The sequence below is a fragment of the Grosmannia clavigera genome (assembly GCF_000143105.1).
Source record: "Grosmannia clavigera kw1407 unplaced genomic scaffold GCSC_142, whole genome shotgun sequence".
In the NCBI taxonomy this organism is placed as follows: domain Eukaryota; kingdom Fungi; phylum Ascomycota; class Sordariomycetes; order Ophiostomatales; family Ophiostomataceae; genus Leptographium; species Leptographium clavigerum.
The window spans coordinates 67,393-88,886 of NW_014040799.1; the positions used below are offsets into that span (position 1 = coordinate 67,393).

The following is a 21,494-nucleotide window of genomic DNA, read 5'->3' on the forward strand; positions in this document are numbered from 1 at the left end:
TGCGTGACTGCCACGAAATTTCCTGCCCGGTCTTCTTGTTGTCTGCTGTAATAAACCTCCCCCCTCTGAACTTCATGTACATACCCCACTAACAGTTTTTTTTTTTGCGATAAGATAAGAAATATATCGCATGTATCACGTGTCAGTCGTCGTTCTCACTGCTTCAACATTTGCCTGTATATTATTGCCCCGACTTGTCTACAAAGGAACGCCCTCTGGTGGTGCAGGTTTTTATACAGAAGCTTGCAGTTCGGCAGTCGTGCTCACTGCTCCGGGCCGTCCATGCCAGGGCCCGGACCACCTTGCCGGCTCATCTGGCGAGCCTTCAGGAGCTCGTCGCACAGAAGCAGGTTCGACGCAATGCTGGAGCTCGACGCAATGCTGTTCCGCAGCACACGGAATGAATCAAAGATCCCCTCCAGCTCAGGGTCCATCGGCTCGCCCGTCGCCAGATCCAGACCCACGACGTTGCCCTCGGCCAGCTGGTCCTGAAGAGCAGCAACTATTCTTTGTCAGTACGGATGCAGGAGAGGAGCTCATAAAAAGGGGGAAGCCATAAAAACGTACGGGCATCCTGGACGTCCAGACCTGCGTTTGCCGCCAGCGTCTTGGGAATCACCAGCAGCGCATCCGCAAACGCCTCCACACCCCACTTCGCCTTGCCCTTGACCGTCTTCGCGAAAGCGTCCGACTTAAGGTGTGCAGCGCACGCTACCTGGAAAGCTCCCGCTCCAGGCACCACGCTCTTGTCCACAATCATGTTGTACACGCTGCGCAGACCGTCGCGCACCGCATCCGTGATCTGCGTGATCGTGTGCTGGTTGGGGCCCTTGATCAGTAGTGTCACCGACTTCGGGTCCTTGACGTCCTCCACAAACGTGAACTTCTCCTCGCCCAGCTGCTGCTCGTACACCAGCCCAGCCCATCCCAGCACCTCCGGCGACAGGTCGTCCAGGCTGTTCTGCGCTGTTCCGCCGCATACCAGCTGCAGCCGCTCCATGTTGCGGCGCTTTGCCCGTCGCAGCGCCAGGATCCCGTTCTTGGCCAGCACGTCCAGCGACAGCGGGTCGATACCCTTCTGGTTGATGATCACAAAGCTCTTCTTCGGGTCGTTGCCGCACACCTGCTTCTTGAGCTCCAGGATCTTCTTGAGCTTCGCGTCAACGAACCGCCGCTCGCTGTCCACCAGCTTGTCGCGCTGCTCCGCGCTCGAGTAGAAGAAGCTCGAGTTGATCTCCGTCTTCTCGTACTCCAGGCTGACGTTCATAATCAGAATGTGTGCGTTCTCCACCCGCTTCGGCATGTCCGGGTGGCGTACTCCGTGGTCCAGTGCCAGTCCACGGATCAGCTGCGTCTCAGACGCCGTCCGGTGCTGCATCTTCATAATCTCCACCATATGCAGGTCCGGCTTGGCCGGCGCCTGGTAGATCGCCAGAACCGCATCCACAATGTCCGGCGTCAGTCTGTTTGCGAGCGTGGCGTTCAGCTTCGTCGCAAGCGATGTCCGCGCCACGTTCAGGAGCAGCTCGCGGTCGACCTCCTTTGGCAGCTTGAACTCGTCAAGGAACTAAAGCGTAAGCCCAGACGTCAGCGATCACTTCAAGATACCTTCTTCTTCTATCCACACCCTCCACCTCCTTACCTTTAACGCCTCATTCTTGGCAATCTCAAAGCCGTCTGTGATGATCCGCGGGTGCAGCCCCTCCGAGATGTGCCGATCTGCCTGCTTCAGCAGCTCGCCCACCAGAAGCACCACCGACGTCGTGCCGTCGCCGCAGATGTCGTCCTGTGCCGTTGCCGCTCGTGCGATCATCACTGCCGTCGGGTTCTGTATTTGCATCTCGCGCAGAAGCACGTTGCCGTCCTTGGTCAACTTGATCTGACCAGCACCATCCACAAGCCTGTACAGATCATCCCCATCGGTCAGCAAACATCCCAACGGTTTTCGTGAGGGGCAACCGTAGCCCAGCGAAGACACATACATCTTTATGGTGCCCAGTGGGCCCAGGTTGGACTTTAGGACATCCTGCAGACCCTCGCCGGCGCTGATGTTCACGCGCAGAGCCTCACCCCGCCTCTGTCATTCGAATCAGCCAGCTGTCTTGACACGTCGTCCAAAAGCACAATCGTGCTTCCCGTAGCTTGATATAGGGGTGGAAACGGTTAGGAGGGGCGACGTACCCTCGACTCGGCCTTCGGATTGAGAAGCTGTGCTGCAGACATTTTCTCCGTTAGTGTCGCTTCGTATGCGAGAGAAGCGTATCAAAAGGGAAGAGAGTCTGGGCCGAGATATGTCGACTTGGCGCTGCTGTACTGATTTTCACCAAATTTGACCTTGGTGGGGAGCAGATTGGTGCCAGCATTTTCTAACCTTGTTTTATTAAAAATAATCAAGGCTAATCGTAGTTGCCTGGGCTGTTAGGTTGGGAAGAGCTACCCTTCCTGTTTGGGCTAGTGTATATCTACATGATAAAAGGTACCTATCACGTATGCCATTTATTCGAATGGGCAATGTACTTTGTATCATTTACCCTACAACACGCGTACCTGATGACCTAATCCTGCCGAGCATCTCACACTGACGAAACATCAGCTCACATAGCTCTCCAAGAGCTCTGTCTTTCTCAAACCTGCAGATACAGTTTTCTAACCCCTCCATACTCGCTCTATCTCTGCAATAAAGGAAAATGAGACTGCCAGGAGTGCTATACACAGCCAAGTTGCTAGCGATTGTCGCTGCATCTGCTAAGTCTGCCGATCATGTCCGACAGGTAGCTATCATCGGTAAGTTGTGCAAAAACCCAACAGACACCCAGCAGTAGAGAAAACTAAGCGTTATTTAGGGGCTGGAGCGGCCGGCTCCTCCACGGCCTACTATCTTCGCCAGTTTGCCGAGGAAGATGGCGTCGCCGTCAACATCACCTTGTTTGAGAAGACCGGCCGCATCGGTGGGCGCGCGCTAACGGTCAACGCCTATGACGACCCTGACCAACGAGTCGAGCTCGGCGCCTCGATCTTCGTCGAGATCAACCAGATCCTTTGGAATGCCACAGAAAAGTTTGGTCTCTCGCTTGATCCGCCTGTCGGCGAGATTGACGGAGTGCTAGGCATCTGGGATGGCGACAGGTTTGTCTACACACAGGACGAAACGTCATCCAACTGGTGGAACCTCGCGAAGTTGTTTTGGAAGTATGGTCTGGCACCGTATCGGGCAAACAACCTGATGCAGGCCACCGTGAGCAAGTTCCTCTCCCTTTACACGGCACCATACTTTCCCTTCCGTTCACTGTCGGCACGGGCGTTTGAGTTGGAACTCGCTCAGGTCACCAGCCAGACAGGTGCGCAGTTTTTGGAGCAAAACAAGGTATGCAAAGCTGCCTACAGCAGAAACATACGTGGCCGTATCACTAACCTTGACCGCCAGATCGCGTTCCCGTTCTCGCATGACATCATCCAGGCTAGCACGCGTGTAAACTATGCATCTAACCTGGACACAATCCATGGACTCGATACAATGGTAAACATACCTTACTTTCCATTGCCAGACCATCTCCGTACTCACCAAGATGACAGGTTGCATTGGCTCCGCAGGGTGCGTCACAGGTGGCAGGCGGCAACTGGAAGATCTTTGCCAACTTTGTGCGGGACAGCAATGCCGATTTCCGGGACAATACATTGGTCAAGAGCATTTCCTTCGCCTCTGACTCCACTAACAAGGCACCGAAGTACAACTTGAAGACAAAGTCTAGCAAGACGGCAGAGACGGCACAGTTCGAGTTCGACAACGTCGTCATTGCTGCGCCTTACCAGTTTAGCGGCATCAAGTCTGCTGACAGCGTACTGACGCTGGCCATCGACGAAATCCCGTATGTCACGCTGTATGTGACCCTGTTCACCTCGCCCTTGTTGCTCAGCCCGGAGTTTTTCAACCTCGAGCCGGGCACGAAAGCGCCGTCGACAGTGCTCACGACACTAGGCGCTGACGAGTCTTCCTTGTCGGATGCAGGGAAGGCTGGCTTCTTCTCTATCAGCACACTGCGCACAATCACCAACCCGAGAACTGAACGGTCCGAGTACCTGTACAAGATCTTTTCACCCAAGAAGGTGACAGCCAGCTTCTTATCCGAGCTGCTCGGCGCCGAAGTGCCGGAAACGTTCACGGCGCCTGCGGAAACTGCCAGCGTGATTTCGTGGTACTACCCGTATATCTTCCATGCATACCCGAAGGCGTTGCCCCGTGTCACCTTCCAAGACCCAATCGTGGGTAATGGCGTTTATTACACGTCCGGCATCGAGAGCTTCATCTCGACCATGGAGACGAGCGCGCTCAGTGGGATGAACGTGGCGCGGTTGATTGTGGACGACATTCAGGGCCTGGCTACCGGCGAGGCCGTGGATCCTGCGGCATCGGCTGCAAAGGCTCAAGGCCAGCAGACAGAGGACCTGTAGTGCTTGGCGATCTATCTTGCCAGTCCCTTGCTTTGTCTGTTATCAGGACTTGGTGGGGGGAGTGGTGGACACTATTGGAGAACAGTCGTTAGCCGTATGTCTTAGTTCATTTAGCGCGCGCCACTCCGTTCTACACCAGCGTCAGTTCAGCGCGTCTGTCCGTTGCTACCTGAAATTTACCTGAAATTGCCACCAGGGATTGTCATGTGGCGGTGGGCTACCTCAGCCACAAGAAGTACAAACCCCATTGGTCAACACATGGTTTTCGCTATGACGCAGACCCCATTTTCACAGACGAGGAGGGGCAGCCGCCAAAGGCAGCCACCACTGAGCAAAACCCCACAGCAACCATTCGGCAGAAAAAAAGGAAGAGGAATAAAGAAAATAAAGAGAAAGGAATACAAACATCAGGCAGGGGACGCCGACGGCTACTCTGTCCTCTCTGCTTGCTTTACTGTTGCCGTTCCTTTATATTTCGCGCCCCCCTGGCATACCTCCGCACTCCATCTACTCTTCCTCTTGCTCCACGGCCTTTTGTTTATTCCAACATTGGCCCTTCCTACCGGCTGCAAATTCGCACCGCTGGTAGCAACCCTCCTCTCGAGAATGTTTGTCCTCCGGAACGGTGAGCTGCCCCTTTTTCTCGTTTACCATTACTGTTTTTCTAGTTTTGATGGTTTCGATCCCTGGCTACAGATCCTACTTTGGATTGGTCAAACAGAAAGCCCCTTGTCCGAGACGCCATCGCCCCTTGATCTTTTCTCAATTTTCATGAAAATGACTTGAGTTCCAACTAATTCTCCGTGTGTGGAACAGCTGCAAAGCTTCTATTTGGCTCCAGCAGTCAGGAGTCTATGATCGAACTGCCCCAGGGTCAACTGTATCTCGTTCGCCCCCTCTCTCCGAAAGGTTATTCCGAACTTCTCTTCAAGGACGCATCTACTCGTATCCGACGCACCGCGCAAGAATACCAGTATCAGCTTGTCGTGCAGCGTGTCTACGAAGAGGGCGAAGCCGAGCTACTAGCCGACGAAGAAGGCGAAGATACCGAGACCGATCCGCTTGCCGCCGAGCACGACGAAAAGACTTTTTTGCTAGACGAGGCTCTCGAGTTTCGCGTCGAGAAACGCGACGAAGACGGTGCCGAATACGTTCTTTGCTGGCGTGATCTTACTGGCGACGCCGGCGACGTGTACGAGTTTGTCTGCGACCGCACCTCTACTCCGGACAGCTTGGTGCACCAGTTTGAGCTGGCAGCAAAGCATTGTCAGTACGAGCGCAAGTACCGCAAGCCGCATTCGACCGCATCCGAGAAAGATCTGCTCCAGTTCGAGTTTACCAGCCAGCCCATCCCGCCCGCGAGTCCAATTCACGGCCCGGATCTTAGCCGCTCCATCGCCTCGACCGAATCGATCCTGTCTTCTATGGGCACTGCCCACACGGGCGTGAATCAAAGTCATCATATCAACGAGGTTGCTACAACGGTCTTACTCAAGACCCCGACCAAAATGGCAAAGGGCAAGGCGAATGAGGTGGCCGCTGTCGAGTCACCCGTCGCGGCCGAGAGCCCGGCAGCGACAACCCCCTCTCCTACAGCAGTCCCGGCGGCTGCTGAGCAACCGGAGGCTCGGGAAATTTTGGCAGGTGAGGTTGCAGAGCTTCACTTTTACGACTTCCCTTCAGGCTCTTTCGTGCTGCAAGATGCGTCTGTCACCGCTGTCGTCAGCGAGGTCGGCAACTGGCAGTACTGGCTCCAGGTTGCCAGCAAGGAACGCGACTGGCTCGGAGTGCCCATCGTGGCAGACATCAACCCCGTGTTCAACTTCGAGTTCCTCTCGTTCATCTTCAACCAACTCACCAGCGACGGTACCGCCTATTCTTGGCTGCTCCGCTTCAAGGACCAGGCCACGCTCGAGCGCTTTCAGGAGGGACTTTTGCGCGCCCTGTGGGAGCAGCTGAATGAGATCAAGTGGACGAAGATCAAGGACAAAGAACGCGACTATGTAGCCGATGCTTTTGCAGACTTAGCTATGGAAGATGTGCCGGAGGAGGAGGAGGAAGAGGAAGAAGAGGAAGAAGAGGAAGAAGAGGAAGAAGAGGAGCGGCCGAGCAGCGAGCACTACGACAGCGACGAAGACGAGGACGATGTCGAGCACCAGCCGAAGGACAATGTGGTCAACAAGTCGCTGGCCGTTGGCTACAAGCACGATCGGTCGTTTGTGGTTCGTGGGACGCAGATCGGCGTCTTCAAGCACACAAACGACAAACAGCTGGAGTTCTCGACCAACATCTCCAGGATCGAGACGCCGGGAGGCAAACTCTTTAGTCCCAAGAAGGTCATGCTGCATAACGAAGACCGGAATATGATCCTGCAGAACGAGGACGACCCGAACAAGCTCTTCCGTATGGACCTCGAGTATGGAAAGGTGGTCGACGAGTGGAAGGTGCATGACGACATCCCGGTGGTTACCTTTGCTCCCGAAAACAAGTTTGCGCAGATGACAAGCGAGCAGACGTTCCTGGGCGTATCGCACAACGCCCTGTATCGGGTAGACCCGCGTCTGGCGGGCTCAAAGCTGGTGGACTCGGAGCTGAAGCAGTACGTTTCCAAGAACGACTTCTCGGCGCTGGCCACGACAGGCAGCGGACACATTGCGGTGGCGTCCAACAAGGGCGACATCCGGCTGTTTGACCGGCTGGGCATCAACGCCAAGACACACATTCCGGCACTGGGCGAGCCGATTCTGGGCATGGACGTGTCGGCGGATGGCCGGTGGATCTTGGGCACATGCCGGACGTATCTGCTGCTCATTGATGCGCTGCAGTCCAAGGGCAAGAATGCGGGCAGGCTCGGATTTGAGAAGCCATTTGCGGCGGACAGCAAGCCGCAGCCGCGCCGGTTGGCGCTGACGCCAGAGCACGTGGCGCAGTTTGCGCACGAGACAGGTAAAGGCGTGGCCTTTACGCCGGCCAAGTTCAACACGGGCGAGGGTGCCGAAGAGACGAGCATCATTACGGCCACGGGGCCATATGTGATTGAGTGGAGCCTGAAGAAGGTGCTCAAGGGCAGCCGGACATCGTACATGATCAAGCGGTATCGGGACGACGTGAAGGCGGACGACTTCCAGTTTGGCACGGACAAGAACATCATCATGGCGCTGCCGCACGAAGTCAACATGCTGGGCAACAAGGCGCTGAAGCGGCCGACGCGGGAGAGCATCGTGGGGACGGCGGGAGCCGGTGGCCGGCGCAGTGGGCGTGCCAGCAGCGGCCGGATCGGAGGTCCAAACAGCGGTCGCTACAAGTTGGGCAAGGACGATATCGTGGACTCGCCGTATTAGCAGGCTGAGGTGGGAAAGGCTGGAGTCTGGTGTTTGCTTGTATTAGCTCTTGTTTTAGTTTCCGTGTCCCCACACTCCTCTTAACGTGTGCTCGTCCATGTTGTGGTTTTTGGATGGGGACCGACTCTGCTGCTCTGATTTTCGTCAAGTGCGGTTGTTATCACCCTGACTCATGTCCTCCAGTCTTTTCTAGACGGCTCGACCTCCCATTTTGTCTGTGACAGGAGTCAAGTGATACGTTCTCTCCAACAATGGTTATGTCGCTATTCGCCTTTGGTTTGATAATGCAGCTCCTTTCTAGGTAGTAAAATGGATATCTTCATATTTATAGGGTGTATCTGTGACAAAAACAAGCAAAGGTTAGCTTCGCGTAAGCGTCCAGACTGCACTAACCTGGGATCACTTGTAGGAGCGACCCGCTAATTGCCGTAGCTAGACTGGATCTGGCGGTCTTTCCGCAGCTTCTTACACAGACCAAATGCCTCTGTATATTATGTACGAAAGCAAACAGATGAGAGCTAGATGCATCCATGTGTGATGGCCAGAGAAATGCTCTTCCATCCTGACGCCGTCGACGCCATACCCTCGTGTTTTCCGACCCAGATGTAAGAAATAATGAAATAAAACAAGTATGAAGCGTAAGCATGGGCACAAGGCACGTTCCCAAAATGTGAACTACTGCGACTTGGTGCCCTGCAGCTCGGACACAAAGCTCTTTCCCCACCACTGGCTGGTGTACTGGTAGACGTAGCGACGCAGCTTCTGGAAGTTTCCATCGCGCAGCTCAGCGGGCATGGTGACGGCAGTGTGGATAGCCTTGGCGACGTCCTCGGTGTTCCAGGGGTTGATGATAAGGGCACCATTGAGGCTCTGGGCGGCGCCGGCGAACTCGGACAGAATGAGGACGCCGTGGCGGGCGTTCTGAGCGGCAACATACTCGTACGAGACGAGGTTCATGCCGTCACGGGTGGAGGTGACGAGACAGACGTCGGAGACGGCATAGAGGGCGGTCATCTCCTCAAAGCTGACGGAGTGGTAGAGCCAGTGGATGGGCATGTACTCAACGGTGCCAAACTTTCCGTTGATGCGGCCGACAAGCTCGTTGGTCTCCTTCCAGAGATCACGGTACTCGTCAACCTCCTGGCGTGACGGCACGGCGACCTGGACGAGGACGATCTTGCCGACCCACTCGGGATGCTCGGTCAGGAAGAGCTCAAACGAGTGCAGCTTCTGCGGCATGCCTTTGATGTAATCGAGGCGGTCGACGCCGACGATGACCTTGACGCCAGCAAACTTCTTCTCCAGCTGGCCGATGCGGTCGAGCACCTTTTGGTTGCGGAAAGCCTCGTCGAACTTGGTGACGTCAATGCCGATGGGAAAGGCGCCAACGGTGACGAAGCGGCCGTCCAGCTCGGCGCCGTTGGGCAGCGTGTTGACGCCGAGGATGCGCGAGCAGCTGCTGAGAAAGTGCCGGGCGTAGTCGTACGTGTGGAAGCCGACAAGGTCACATGACAGCAGGCTGCGCAGGATGCCCTCGCGCACTGGCACCGGCAGGATGCGGAACATCTCCGACGACGGGAAGGGCGTATGCAGGAAGAAGCCGATCTTGACATTGCGTCGCGCACTGCCGAGCTCCTCGCGCAGCATCTGCGGCAGGATGAAGTGGTGGTAGTCGTGCACCCAGACGACGTCGCCGTCCTGCACCTTTTCGGCCATCGTCTGGGCAAAGGCCCGGTTGACCTTGTTGTACGCCACCCAGGAGAGCTCGTCAAACGTGACGTCCGACGGGTGATAGTGCAACAGCGGCCACAGGATCGAGTTGGAGAAGCCGTTGTAGTGCCGGTCCATCTCGTCCTTGGACAGGAACACCGGCACGGCCGAGAAGTCACGCGCCAGCGTCTCCGTCATCCGTGCTCGCTGCATCTCCGGCACCTCCAGCCCCGGCCAGCCGTACCACATAAAGTTGACCTGCTTGGCCATGCCCATGATGCCGGTCACCAGCCCGCCCGAGCTCATCGAGAAGCTGTAGTTGCCGTCGGCCTGCTGCTTGACCGTCACTGGCAGCCGGTTCGACACCATGATCAGGTTGGCCTTGGGGCCACTGGCCCCGCTATCTGCCTTGTCGGCTGTCATACTTTCGAGGCTGCTTCTCTGTCGAGTCTGGGACTGCACACGATCTCCGCTGGAGTAGACAAAAAACTGGTCGTCTGTCGCTGCTGCTCTCACGTTGGGGACCTATGATGTCAGGGCTGAAGAAATTTGAGTCTGGGTGGGATCGGGGGGCGTCCTATATAGCGTAAAAAATGCCGGAGGGGAAAATAACGGAGTGGATAGGATCGCAAGTATATAGAATGGTGTAGCGGTTTCTCTATACCAATGTGGCAAAGCACACTTGGGTCGGGATCGGTCCCGGATAGCACTCCGCTGCCTGAAATAGAATGGAAATAGAATGGCAAGAGAACAGCAGAAAATTGTCAAATAACCTGGATAAAGCCTCTCTCGCAAGGTTCGTCGCGCGATTGGGTGACCGTTGTAGTCTCGGCGGCCCGTTCAAGCAAATCACAGGCGCCGTTCTCCACCTTTCAGCATAAGTGTCTCCGGCTGACTACGGAGGTCGTTGTTTGTCGGCCCTGTGTGTCGTTTTCAGAGGCCAGCGATATTATCTCGTCCATTGGTGGGAATCGATTCGGACCGGCCTCTTAGCCATTTTCAGAGCCTGAACTGCTTTTCTTCTTCCTCGCCGTAGAACAGCCGCGGCAAACGATCCACGAACAGTAGGAAACAACGTGTATTGCGCCCTGCGGGAACAACGAGCGGGGCAGCAAGCCTCTGTAATACCTGCCCCACTATCGACGTAATGGCTCCTGCTTCCTCTACCTCTTCACTGCTGCTCGCTGTTGATATAATCCGGAACCTGTGCGAGCAGCACCTGATGCCTGTCTTTGCGGTGTCCTCGCCCTTTGTCTCGGACAGCTCTCGGTCCACAATAAAGTGAAGATGGTGAGAATTCGAGAGTTCAAATCGGCCGAAAGCAGCAGCTATCAGCACAGCCACCGGAATCGTCACCCATCACCTCTTCATCTAACCAAAGATGCATATGTAAGAACAGCCCCTCTTCCACCTTAGCTCTCCTGTTCTCGCGGTAATTCTCGGACCCCCTCTCTCTTCCTTCTCGCTCTCGCCTGTTTTTACCCTTGGCAAATTCCCGCTGCCCCTTGTCTGGCCTGCTGCTTTCATCCAGGTCACCCGTCCTTTGAAGCGGCCAGCTTCGCAAACAGGAAGGAACTGCCTTTTCCGCCACACCAACCGCGTAGAAACCGCACGCCCCATAAAAATGGACATATGTCACTTCAATCAGTCCAACTCCATCCGACCGGCATTGTCCCGGGCCGCTTCGACGGAGCTCTCGATGAAAGCCACTCCCAGCTGCTCCTGGCCAATCCGCCAGGCACATGGCATCTCGCGAGCAAGTAGATGCACCTCGCCATCGTCATCCCGAAGCGTGCGGGAAATTGTCAAAACGTAGGAGAGAAGTTGCCCCGAACCAGCAGAACGGCATGTCACGTGACTAAAACGGAATGTATTGTCACGTGCGTAGGTCGCGTAAACGCGGTGCTTTTTTTATGGAAAAAAACTGGCGGGCAAACAAACAAGCTCAAGCTACGAAGCTCTGACATCACACATACAGCATACATTGGCATCATGCCATAGAATATTTACCATTCAGTAATGCGGAAAACGACCCGGTCTTGGTACCCCTGAGTTTCTTCCTATCCAAGACCCTATCCGTCTTTTGCCTCTCTCGTCTCTCCTACCCTCCTATCACTGGCAAACATGGGGACCCTCGATCCTCGCGTTCGGCGCACAACACAAAACATTCAGTGCCTGTAAGTCATTGCCACTGCTTGCAGGGATCAGAGCTCCCATCCGGCTAACCTGCATTATTCATTAGATACAACCTTGATCGCCGCATCCATGCCATCAAAGCTTACCCGACATTGTCTCCCCAAGGAGCAAGCATATTTCTCTACGGCCACGAGAATGGCATCACTATCGTCTGGCGCGGAGGACGGCGACTTAAAAGAGCCCCCAAGGCCCAGTCGAAGCCGACCCCAAAGAGCGACTCGGTCATGATACTCGACTCGGACTCGGACGAAGGCGCCGCTTCCGGACCTTCAGCCTCAGCTGCCTATGTTGACAATCCCGAGTTCGAAGACGCACCCGCGGAGACATCAGAGGATGGCTTTCCCGAAGTACAGCAGACTCTGGACTTGGCCTTGGGAACTGCAGTACTCCACGTGGCCGTGCTACCGCTGGCGCCTTCTTCCGCCAAGGACGCCGAGCCGGCCTTCCTCCGAGAGCAGATGGTGTTTGCCGTTACCTGTGCCACGGCCGACGTCTACGTCGTCACCCTGCCCCTGACACCCCCGTCCAACGAGAGCAAGGAGCGGCCGCAGCTACAGTCGACCCTCCTGGCCGGCAATGCCGGCCGTGGCGCGTTTGGCGAAGAGCTTATTTCTCTTGGTGGCCAAGCGAAGCCCTCTAACGGCGTGGCTCTGACCTTGGCAAAGCAGAAGGCGACACCTGCCACGTCTGCTGCGACAACGCGCACTGGTGCTGCTGTGGCTAGCTCACCCACGCGAGTCATTGTCGCTGCCCATTCTCGCGAGGCCTCTGGCACCCTTCGGTTGTGGGACGTCACTGTCGGTGCCAAGCGCTCCGTCTCCGTCTCTGCTCTGCAGTCGCTAGACCGCCCTCTGGAGCCGTTCCAGACCGAGCTCCTGCAAAAGCCCCTGGCTAACGTGGCATTCAACCCTACACACCCTACACAGCTTCTTGCTACGTCCCCGCAAGATGCGGTTCGCATCTACGACTACGCAATGCCAGCCATACCGTCGGACTATGTATCCGATGGGCCCTTCCCAACGCAAGGCTCCTGGCTCCTCTCGCTCTACCCACCGTTTGCCCGCAGCCAGACCGCATCTGCAGTTAGGAAGCCCATTGTGTCTGCAGCTTGGGTGGCCCATGGCCATGCCATCTTAGTCCTTTTGGCCGACGGCCAATGGGGCATCTGGGACATTGATCGTGCCGGAAGTGCCACCGGCGAGCCAAGTAGCCGGTCGGCCACGTCGGGTGTTCGTGGAGCCGCATTGACGGCGTTCAGCATATCTGGCCAGATTGAGGGAACAAGCCCACTTCGGAACCCGGTCGCTTCAACGCGAAAGTCTGCGGAGGGTGAGTTTGTGCCTATGACGCCTCACACGAGACGAGACGCTCTCGCTTCTACGTTTTCTGGCAAGATAGAGGGTCTTGTAGCCCTCCGTGGTGGCGTCGAGGTCGTGCAGCAGTGCTCTGTACGCGGCAACAACGCCTCTAGCGAGGGTGCGGTGCTCTGGTTGGGCGGTGCTGACTACATCGTTGCTGTCATACCCGATTTGGCCCGCTTCTGGGACGCACAACTCCGTGGGTCCCACGGCGGCGGTGTAAATCTGTTCAGTGGATCGCGACCAGCCAGAATGACTCGCCTCACGGAGCTGAATACCAGCCTGATGGGAGAAAGATGCTGCGGCGTCAGCGCAGTTCCACGGCTGCCTCTCTCACAGTTCAACAGCACGGGTGAAGAGGAGGATGTATCTTCGAGTACCGGAAAGCCGCCGATCGAAATTCTGATACAAGGCGAGAGTCGGCTGGTGGTGGTTCGCGAAAACAACGATGACGTATTCACAAGCGATCTGAGTTTACGCCTATTGGCAACTTCTAGAAAGAGAAAGGCCGGGAACACGGCCAACACCGCCATTGTGGTTGAGCCGCCATCGCGGCCATCGGGCACGGTCTCATTCGAACTGGGCCTGAACAACCAGGGAAGTGTTCGTGGCGCCCCGCGTGGACCTTCAGTGCCACGGTTCGAGCCCCGTCCGGGCGGGAAGTCCCTGTTCCAGACACTTTCACGACCAGCGTTGTCGGCCGGGTCCGCGGCCACCCCCCCGAATGGGTCGCAACAGACTTCGTTCAGTGAATACGATAACGGTATCTCGTTCACCCAAAGCATGATGGTACCACAGAAACCTAAGGTGGAGAGCGGCCTGGCTTTCGCGGGCAACCTGGACGATGCTGCAAATGCGACAGACGATGAAGAGGCTGCGAATGAGCGCAATGTTGAGGAGGAAATGCTCAATCTTATGGAGATCGACCAGGCCCTCGGGGCTATGGATGAGCATCATGGCACAGACAAGCAAAATGTCTTCTTTGAAGGTGAATAGGACAGTCACTTGGAAGAGGACTACAAACTCGAAGGTATTGCACCAGGGAGTCAGCAATCTCCGGAAGCGGCGCCTGGCAAGAAGTGTCATTCCACAAAGCTACAAAAAAGCCATACAAACCAGCAGCAGGACTCGGAAAGGCTGCGCCAGTTACAGTTGCAGACGGACCGCAAACTCGACAAAGTGCGAACGCTGCGCACGAAGAGCCTGGAGAGGAAGCTAAACAATGAAATGGCGGATGCAGTGATGGCATGCGTAATTCGGATCTGGAGAGAAATTCGGACATGGCAGCAGTACGGCGAAGAGCAGCGTCAGCGTCGGACGCAATCCGACCCCTGAAAAAGTTCTTTATCCGAACGGTGCAGGTTGAGCTGAGAAAAGTGTATAGGTATAGGTATATGGAGGGCATCATAAGGGAGACATATCGATTGAACGGAGGACCTCGGCCTCGTTTAGAACAGAGGCTCAGAAGCCGAGGCTGCGATTCAAGCGACGATCGAGCGATGCTAATACATAACAAGCGAAATACTTGCCTTTATTTTTTATAGCGCAGCCACCACAAGGCGGCATTTGCCGGTCGTCCAAGGCGGTGTCGATACAAAATCCAAAAGCGATTTGACTTCAGGGGCGGAGAAGCATGGCAAAGTGTTTTCCCCGGCCCATATGCGTATTTTATTCTACCCGTGTCTATTTCTGTCTTTCTTTCCTCTGTCTTGTCCTCATTTCTTTTCCTATGAACTTCCGCACGGCAGGTGGAGCACAAGGCGAGTCCCATCCTTGATCCAGCTCTGTATTCCGAGCGGTATATCAACAACGGGCAGAATGGCTGGGGCAGATGTCGAGATTTTGGCATCCATGGCACGAAGCAAAAGCTTCGTGACCGGTGAACAAGAACAAGACGGAGGCCTTGGCCGCACGAATTCTGCTCGGCGACGCGCATCGAAAGCCCGAGCTTCCAAAGCTCGGGCTGCTCAATTTGACCAAATTGCCGTCTTCGTCTCCAAAAGGACCGAGCCGAAGATGCGGGCGCGTCGGTACATTTTGTGGCCCACTCACGTAACATGCCCATGCATAGCACGTGAGCTTGATCTTACGAGCATAAGAACCAATTTTTCTACGATTTCAAGATGAGACCCCCCATATATGAGAACCTCGTATTGCTGAAAATGTTTTTTTTTCTCGGTCTGAGTGCTTTATAATCGCTCATACGAGTACTGTGCAAAGCTTGCACAGTGCCAATAGCTGACTCATAAAGACGAGTACGAGTACGTGAAGCCCAACATTCCAACAGACGAAGAAGTGGCCTCCGTACTAGGTCCTAGTTTCCGTGCCAGCCGGTCGTTTAGTCCTCTTAGTTTTACTCCGTACTCCGTACGTATACAGCAAATAACGACGACGCGTTAATGGAAGCCCAAATTTCTAAACGCGCCGATGCCGACCCCTTGACGCGTAACATTGACACGTACGGGGCAAGATGCATTGCGTACTCCTTGCCTGACAAAAATCGTATCTAACGAGTTGTGCTTGTACGTACGGAGTACAAGTACACGCTTCCTGTTATTGTAGCTCTGCACGAATATTATGTACGGAGTACTCGTACTCACATTAGCACGGATCTCACACTAAATACGGAGTATCTTGCGAGCATATTCTCCGTACATGGGATGAAGAATAAGACTATTTGAGAACATCTCGCCACCTACGTGCATTGTAGAAATCTTACTTGAAAGCTTGGTTCGAACATCCCGTTTCCACGGGGTACAAATTTTGGGGTCTTTCACCCGACCTTATCAGTAAGATACGGACTGAACATAAGAGTGGCCCAACGTCGCCAGTTACCCAGACAGCCCCAATGCCTTATATACCTCTTCTCCATTGACTAAGTTTTGCTGTGTCCAACGAGTATAGATACAAACACTGGACAGATAACAGGACTGGTATTTCTCGCGCTACTCAACCAGTTTTTTCTTTAGTTTCCCACACCTGCAGTGTGGTCCCGTGTTGCAAAGTTCCTAATGCCTTAAGTTGCCACCTTAAACGTATATACACGCTTTGGCCTAGAGGGGGCTTACGACGGCCGCTCGAACATGTCTGTTTCAGTGCGCCTTTGGGCTGGATATACCCATCTGCCGTGCCCGTTTCAGGGAGTGTTCTTTCGGCATAAACTCAACGGCTTGATGCCCAAGGGAAAGGTTATGGCAAACATTTTGTGAACATGCTGGAAACCTGAACGGTCCCTAGACCTGGAACATCACCCGACACAGAAGATGACGTGATGTCTGAGCCGAACAGCGGGTCAGAAAATGCTTGCGACTGGGAAAAACTGTCCTGATCACCTGTACATATGTAGGAGCACATGCTGCGCTATCGAGTCAGCTGCATAAATGGCTATGTATCTTACTTTGTACGGAGTACAAGGCACGGAATTGCCAAGGCTAGACACACCTCGAGGTCTGAACAAGTCAGTACTGCTCTGCCGGTTTTCTTCTTTTGCAATATTGTATCTTACGGAGTACTCGTACGGAGTAGTACTCCGTATGCTTGTTCGCTAGGTCTTCTTCACGTCGTAGGCCTTTCCTTCAGCTTCAGCCCACGATGGGGCATATGGTCCACTCCGGTAGCATTTAAGACACATGGACTATTGGGGCTTCTAAAAAAAGGTTGTCTCCCTATTACGTATCCACGAACCGATAATGAGCCAATCATCAAGGGTAGGATAAAATGGCCCCTGCTTCTCACGCACAGAGCATTGAGGAACCCAGGAGATACATACCTACGGTACCCCGTACGTCGTAACTCGTCAACACCATGTACGGAGTACAGGTAAGATAGTTCTTCCCTGCCATATACGGAGTAAGTGGATGCAATGCAGGGTTGACGAAATACTATGTGCTATGTGTTTGGAGCCGTCCATTTCGGAGTGTCTGCTCCTTAACGAGCTTGAGAGCCATGGCGCTCTCCGCCATTCGGTCTGACAAGACTTGTGCACTTACTCCGTACAGGTCAGAATGCGAAGTTACAGGCCCTCGCAGATCAGCCATCATGGTTGGTGACGAGCACATTCTGTGATACGAACTGCTCGACGTTGTACGGAGTACAGGCAAAGTATCTCACGTGTACAAAGTGCAAAAGCGGTCTTTGCTATTGGAACCCAACTGCTACATATCACCCCCGCAAACAGGATTTTGGTGTCTGGGCGCGTTCTCATAGACTTTCATTTGGCGAATTTAGGCTTGGCAGATTACTCGGGACAGGTACTATGTAATCTGCGTGCTTGGACTACAACATTCGCAACAATATACGGAGTGCTCCGTACGACGTATGCAATTCGTTTTGCTGTTGCATGGAGGTGAAATGTGCAGGATGCGCAGATGCGAGACGGTCCCGGGTATACATAGCAGAGGCTGTGTCGCGAAGCGGCGTCTCGGCATTGTACGGAGTACGGCTTATTATGAGGCGATTAATTAGCTTACTGTATCTTATCTTACAGGAGCATAATGCCTGACGCCCCTTGTCCAGCCGATCCGGTGCCCCCCTAGGGGGCTGAAATAAACGAAAAGGGATAGGAAGCTTCACACTACGAGTACTCGTACATACGGATACAGACAAATGGTGGTAAGGGTACGTTCTATCGGAGGGTGATGGTGTGTTCTGGCACACTGCTCGTCTGCCCCGGTACGACATTAAGCAGTATTGCGCTGTACGAGTACAAGCAAGACACGTATTATTTTACGACGTACAGCGGTCTGGCCAGATAGGGAGGGAACGCTTCCGCCAACATCCCTCATAAAACGGCGCCAGAGAGGCTAGTCTCCACTGCAATTACAGGGGCAGACCACCTCTCTCAACGTGTTGGTGCCTCTCTTCTCAACGAGTATCTCTCGCATGTCCCGAGCAGTATTTGCGCTTCTTCAGAGGTCTTGATTACCATCTTCTACTCGGACAGCCCTGCATCGTATTTGTTTCACGTCAAAACTCCGTCTTTCCCATAGGAGATCGTTCGCCGCTTGGCTAGCCAGTGCTCCCGGGGGGTGACGAATGCTCTGGAACGGGACAGCGACTTGCAATCTCGGTTCTTGTCTATTTTCAACGCCGCGTGGCACAGCGGGAAGGCATGCCGGTGCATCCTGTCTCGCACACACGCCTGCATTGACGAGAGCGTCTACGGAGTACTATGTACGGCTATCTCGGCCAGTCACAAGCACGGCGTAATGAACAGTGCACATGGTGCAGATATGTGCACTACGAGTATATGGCACGTCCTTGTGCAAGCTTGCCGATTGGCGTTGCCCCTTGAGGCGCGACATGTGCACCGGCGGTTTCCCATTGTTGTTCTGGTTGCCAGAGTATTCGTGCTGTTCGCGCTGCTCCTTGTTGCAGACCAACCATAATGCTTGATGTAGACAAATCCACCGGTCTAGACACACCATTGGCTGCAGCCCCTGCAGGCCTTGCACTCTACTAGACCATTATTGGTTATGGGCAGCCCCTTACCCACTGGAACTTGGGACAGCTCAGGGCATGGTACTGCTAAAGTACCTCTGTGCCTTCCGCGGCACTTAATCACCTTCAGGGTACCTCGGCCGCACTAATTCGACATGGTACTAGGTACTCCTCAATATCGTATCGCTACTTGCTTTGCCTCTCTCCCATGAAATTCCCCACTTCCGGTGCAATTTCCCAAGTCATCCCCCTTTCTCCGCCCTGCCTCGTTCCTGTACCTGTTCGATCCCTCTCGTGGCTTATGTGTGTAGTAGTGGCCCCACCCATCTGGACGCTGGTGAAAGGCCCGGCCACTGCCTAGCGGAAAACTTCTCACCTTCCAAGTTCCCTCCCGTCCCTTCTCTCTCTCTCCCCACCTGTCCTTTCTTTACTCCCCTTTTCCCATCGCTCACGCAACAAAAACAGTCACTCGTTTCAACCTATCTTCGACGCTCTTTTTCCTTTGGCTTCTCGATACTCTGTTCCTTTTTTCTGTTCTATCGGCCACGATCCAAGGTCTCTCGGTCTTAGACTTCAAAAAGGAGCGCCTCTTGTTTCCATCGGCCCGACAAAGGCGCACGGAGAGGGGAAACTGAGCAGCTCGATGTCTCGTCACCTGTGAACTCACCCATTCGAGGGAATAGCCCAAAAATACACTCACGAGGACACCGCTCTCCTTTCAACTCGGCTCTGCTTTACCTTGCCGCTCCGTAGGCTATCAGGATTCTTTCACGCAATCCAATATCCAGACAAAGGAGTCGTCACCCCGTCCCATTCTGCGCTTCCTTTTTGGCAGGACCAACAATACACACCAACAAGCAAGCCATATTTCTTTTTATTATTTTCCGACTTTTGAGGGCCTTACTTATTCTTCCGGTCTGCTTCTCGCCGCATAACCTGGCATCAACCGTCGAGATATACGAACGGAGAATCGCCTTCAACCACAATCCCAGCCACCTCGTTCAATCGGCCTACATTAACACACATCGACAATGAAGTGCACTACATTACTCGCCTTCTCGGCCGCATATCTGGCCGGCGCTGCGGCTGCCGCGTCTTCCGCAGCAGCAGCAACTACGAAGATGGGTGTGGAGCAGCCATCATCGGCCCCCATTATCGATCAGCCTGTCGTCCAGGGCTGCTTCTCATCTGCAGGCAGTCTCAACAAAACCTCCAAAGAGCAGTACAACTCGCGGGGCCAGTGCGGTCAGACGGTTTGTCAAGCCCAGGGTAAATGGGTGGCTGCTACGACTGAGGGCACTTGGTGCTACTGTGGCGACAGCTATCCTCCAAACAGCACGCTTGTGGACGACAGCAAATGCAACACACCCTGCACAGGATACGGCGTGGACGCATGTGGTGGTGTGGGCTACTGGACTGTCTATAACACAGGTATCGAACTCTACGAGGTGACCTACGATGAATCGTCATCGTCATCTTCCTCCTCCTCTTCCAGTGCGACATCCACGTCATCAGCTACGACCAAAGCCACACAGTCTATGACCACCACTACTGGAGGCCATACCGTCTTCGTCACGCAGACGAACAGCGCGTCTTCTTCTGCCGAGGCTAAAAAGAGCCACTCAAGCACGGCTGGCATCGCCGCGGGAGTCGTTGTGGGTGTTGTAGTCGCCGCTGCCGTTGCAGGTGGCGCGATCTTTTACATTCGCCGCCGCCGCAACCAAGAGATCGAGGATGAGCACCGGCGCAACGCGGCCGTGAACTCGTTCTTTGGCAAACCGCCCGGCAGCAGCGGTGGCTTCTCCGGGACAGACACCCGTCTGGACCCTGTGATGGCCCAGCGCCGCCTAAGCGACGGCAGCATCGCTGACAACCAGGACTACTCGCGGAAGATTCTAAGGGTCAGTAGCTAGCTTTCGTCGTATCAGGACCACTTGCGTTCCGCCTGCTAACCAGACACAGGTCACCAATGCTTGAACGCTTCCCCTCGTCACGACGCACGAACCTGTTTATACTTTACTTCTTGTCCATCGGCATACCCGGCGTTTGGGATTTCACAAAGACTTTCGCAAAGATGCATCCGGCAACTACCACTACTACCTCCTCCCTATATCACCCCTTTTCTTCTTATTTCCCCTCGTTCCTCTGTTGCCGATGGATCGATACTTTGGCGGGCGTTTCATTTGTCAGAATTTGGACTATTTTGGGGCTTAGTGTGAGGTGTAGGAGAAAATCTATCTACCTTGTTTATAGCACCTTTCGTCTCGGCGCTCTTGACACATCCAACACTCTAATCGTTGTGTTGGCTGTAGGGAAGCCGTCTATAACCGAACCCCGTCCAGAATGACTGCGCGCCTCCTACCCCTACTATGCCTATTTTTTGTCTCTCTTTAATCTCGTGCATGCGGTCCTCCGTTTTTTTTTCCTAGATTTCTCCATATTGTCGCTCAAAATCTCTGGTTACATTTCGAGATCTGACGCAGAACGAAGCCATTCTCTCAACTAGGTTTTTTTTCATATTTATCGTGCCAGATACCGTGAATGCAGAAAAGGAGTTTCCGTGCTGCTCATGTTCTCTGGCGACCTCGCGATGGAAACGGCCATCTTTTCTTTTGTTTTGTTCGGCTTGCTTCGACGGACGCACGCGGACGGTTGCCACGGCTTGGGATATCTCGGTGGCATAGTGCTGAGATGCAGATGCGTTAAGCAAATAACAATGATCTTACGAGCACGTGCTGTTTCATTTCCATGCAGTTTGGTGAAAGGGATCTTCCTACTGCGTCTTCCAACTGTGTATATTTGGCTTCGAGCAATTCTATTAGCATTTTCGTAGACTAATCCAGCTGTCTGTTATCTACTGTCCTGTCTGGCTTGACTTGACTAGTGTTGCTTCTTGTGATTTTCCCTGTTCGGTCAGTTTCTCCCAGACAGGAAGTGTAGTAAGGCACCCCAGTGCCTGTTTCAGGGCGTGGCGAGATTGGGGGCCGTTTTTAAAGTACGG

General features: G+C 54.3%; 6 protein-coding genes across 6 annotated transcripts; 4 read left to right on the top strand and 2 right to left on the bottom strand.

Annotated features, from left to right (window-relative positions):
• Nucleotides 1-263: 263 nt before the first annotated feature.
• On the bottom strand, nucleotides 264-2,223 carry CMQ_5402 (t-complex protein zeta; the record flags this gene model as incomplete). Its single annotated transcript, XM_014317359.1, has 5 exons — nucleotides 264-502; nucleotides 568-1,567; nucleotides 1,643-1,901; nucleotides 1,983-2,077; nucleotides 2,182-2,223. The coding sequence occupies 5 exons, from the start codon at nucleotides 2,221-2,223 to the stop codon at nucleotides 264-266; spliced, it is 1,635 nt and encodes a 544-aa protein (XP_014172834.1).
• Nucleotides 2,224-2,687: 464 nt separating this feature from the next.
• CMQ_5419 (prenylcysteine oxidoreductase) lies at nucleotides 2,688-4,449 on the top strand (the record flags this gene model as incomplete). Its single annotated transcript, XM_014317376.1, has 4 exons — nucleotides 2,688-2,784; nucleotides 2,844-3,364; nucleotides 3,425-3,517; nucleotides 3,592-4,449. 4 exons carry the CDS (start codon nucleotides 2,688-2,690, stop codon nucleotides 4,447-4,449), a joined length of 1,569 nt encoding a protein of 522 aa, XP_014172851.1.
• Nucleotides 4,450-5,303: 854 nt separating this feature from the next.
• CMQ_5394 (vid27 family protein) lies at nucleotides 5,304-7,790 on the top strand (the record flags this gene model as incomplete). Its single annotated transcript, XM_014317351.1, has 1 exon — nucleotides 5,304-7,790. One exon carries the CDS (start codon nucleotides 5,304-5,306, stop codon nucleotides 7,788-7,790), a length of 2,487 nt encoding a protein of 828 aa, XP_014172826.1.
• Nucleotides 7,791-8,465: 675 nt separating this feature from the next.
• CMQ_5430 (trehalose-phosphate synthase 1) lies at nucleotides 8,466-9,923 on the bottom strand (the record flags this gene model as incomplete). The annotated part of the gene is made up of 1 exon (XM_014317387.1): nucleotides 8,466-9,923. The coding sequence occupies one exon, from the start codon at nucleotides 9,921-9,923 to the stop codon at nucleotides 8,466-8,468; it is 1,458 nt and encodes a 485-aa protein (XP_014172862.1).
• A 1,701-nt stretch (nucleotides 9,924-11,624) lies between these two features.
• On the top strand, nucleotides 11,625-14,050 carry CMQ_5453 (uncharacterized protein; the record flags this gene model as incomplete). The annotated part of the gene is made up of 3 exons (XM_014317410.1): nucleotides 11,625-11,677; nucleotides 11,743-13,025; nucleotides 13,095-14,050. The coding sequence occupies 3 exons, from the start codon at nucleotides 11,625-11,627 to the stop codon at nucleotides 14,048-14,050; spliced, it is 2,292 nt and encodes a 763-aa protein (XP_014172885.1).
• Nucleotides 14,051-19,524: 5,474 nt separating this feature from the next.
• On the top strand, nucleotides 19,525-20,470 carry CMQ_5406 (wsc domain protein; the record flags this gene model as incomplete). The annotated part of the gene is made up of 2 exons (XM_014317363.1): nucleotides 19,525-20,394; nucleotides 20,450-20,470. 2 exons carry the CDS (start codon nucleotides 19,525-19,527, stop codon nucleotides 20,468-20,470), a joined length of 891 nt encoding a protein of 296 aa, XP_014172838.1.
• Nucleotides 20,471-21,494: the final 1,024 nt, after the last annotated feature.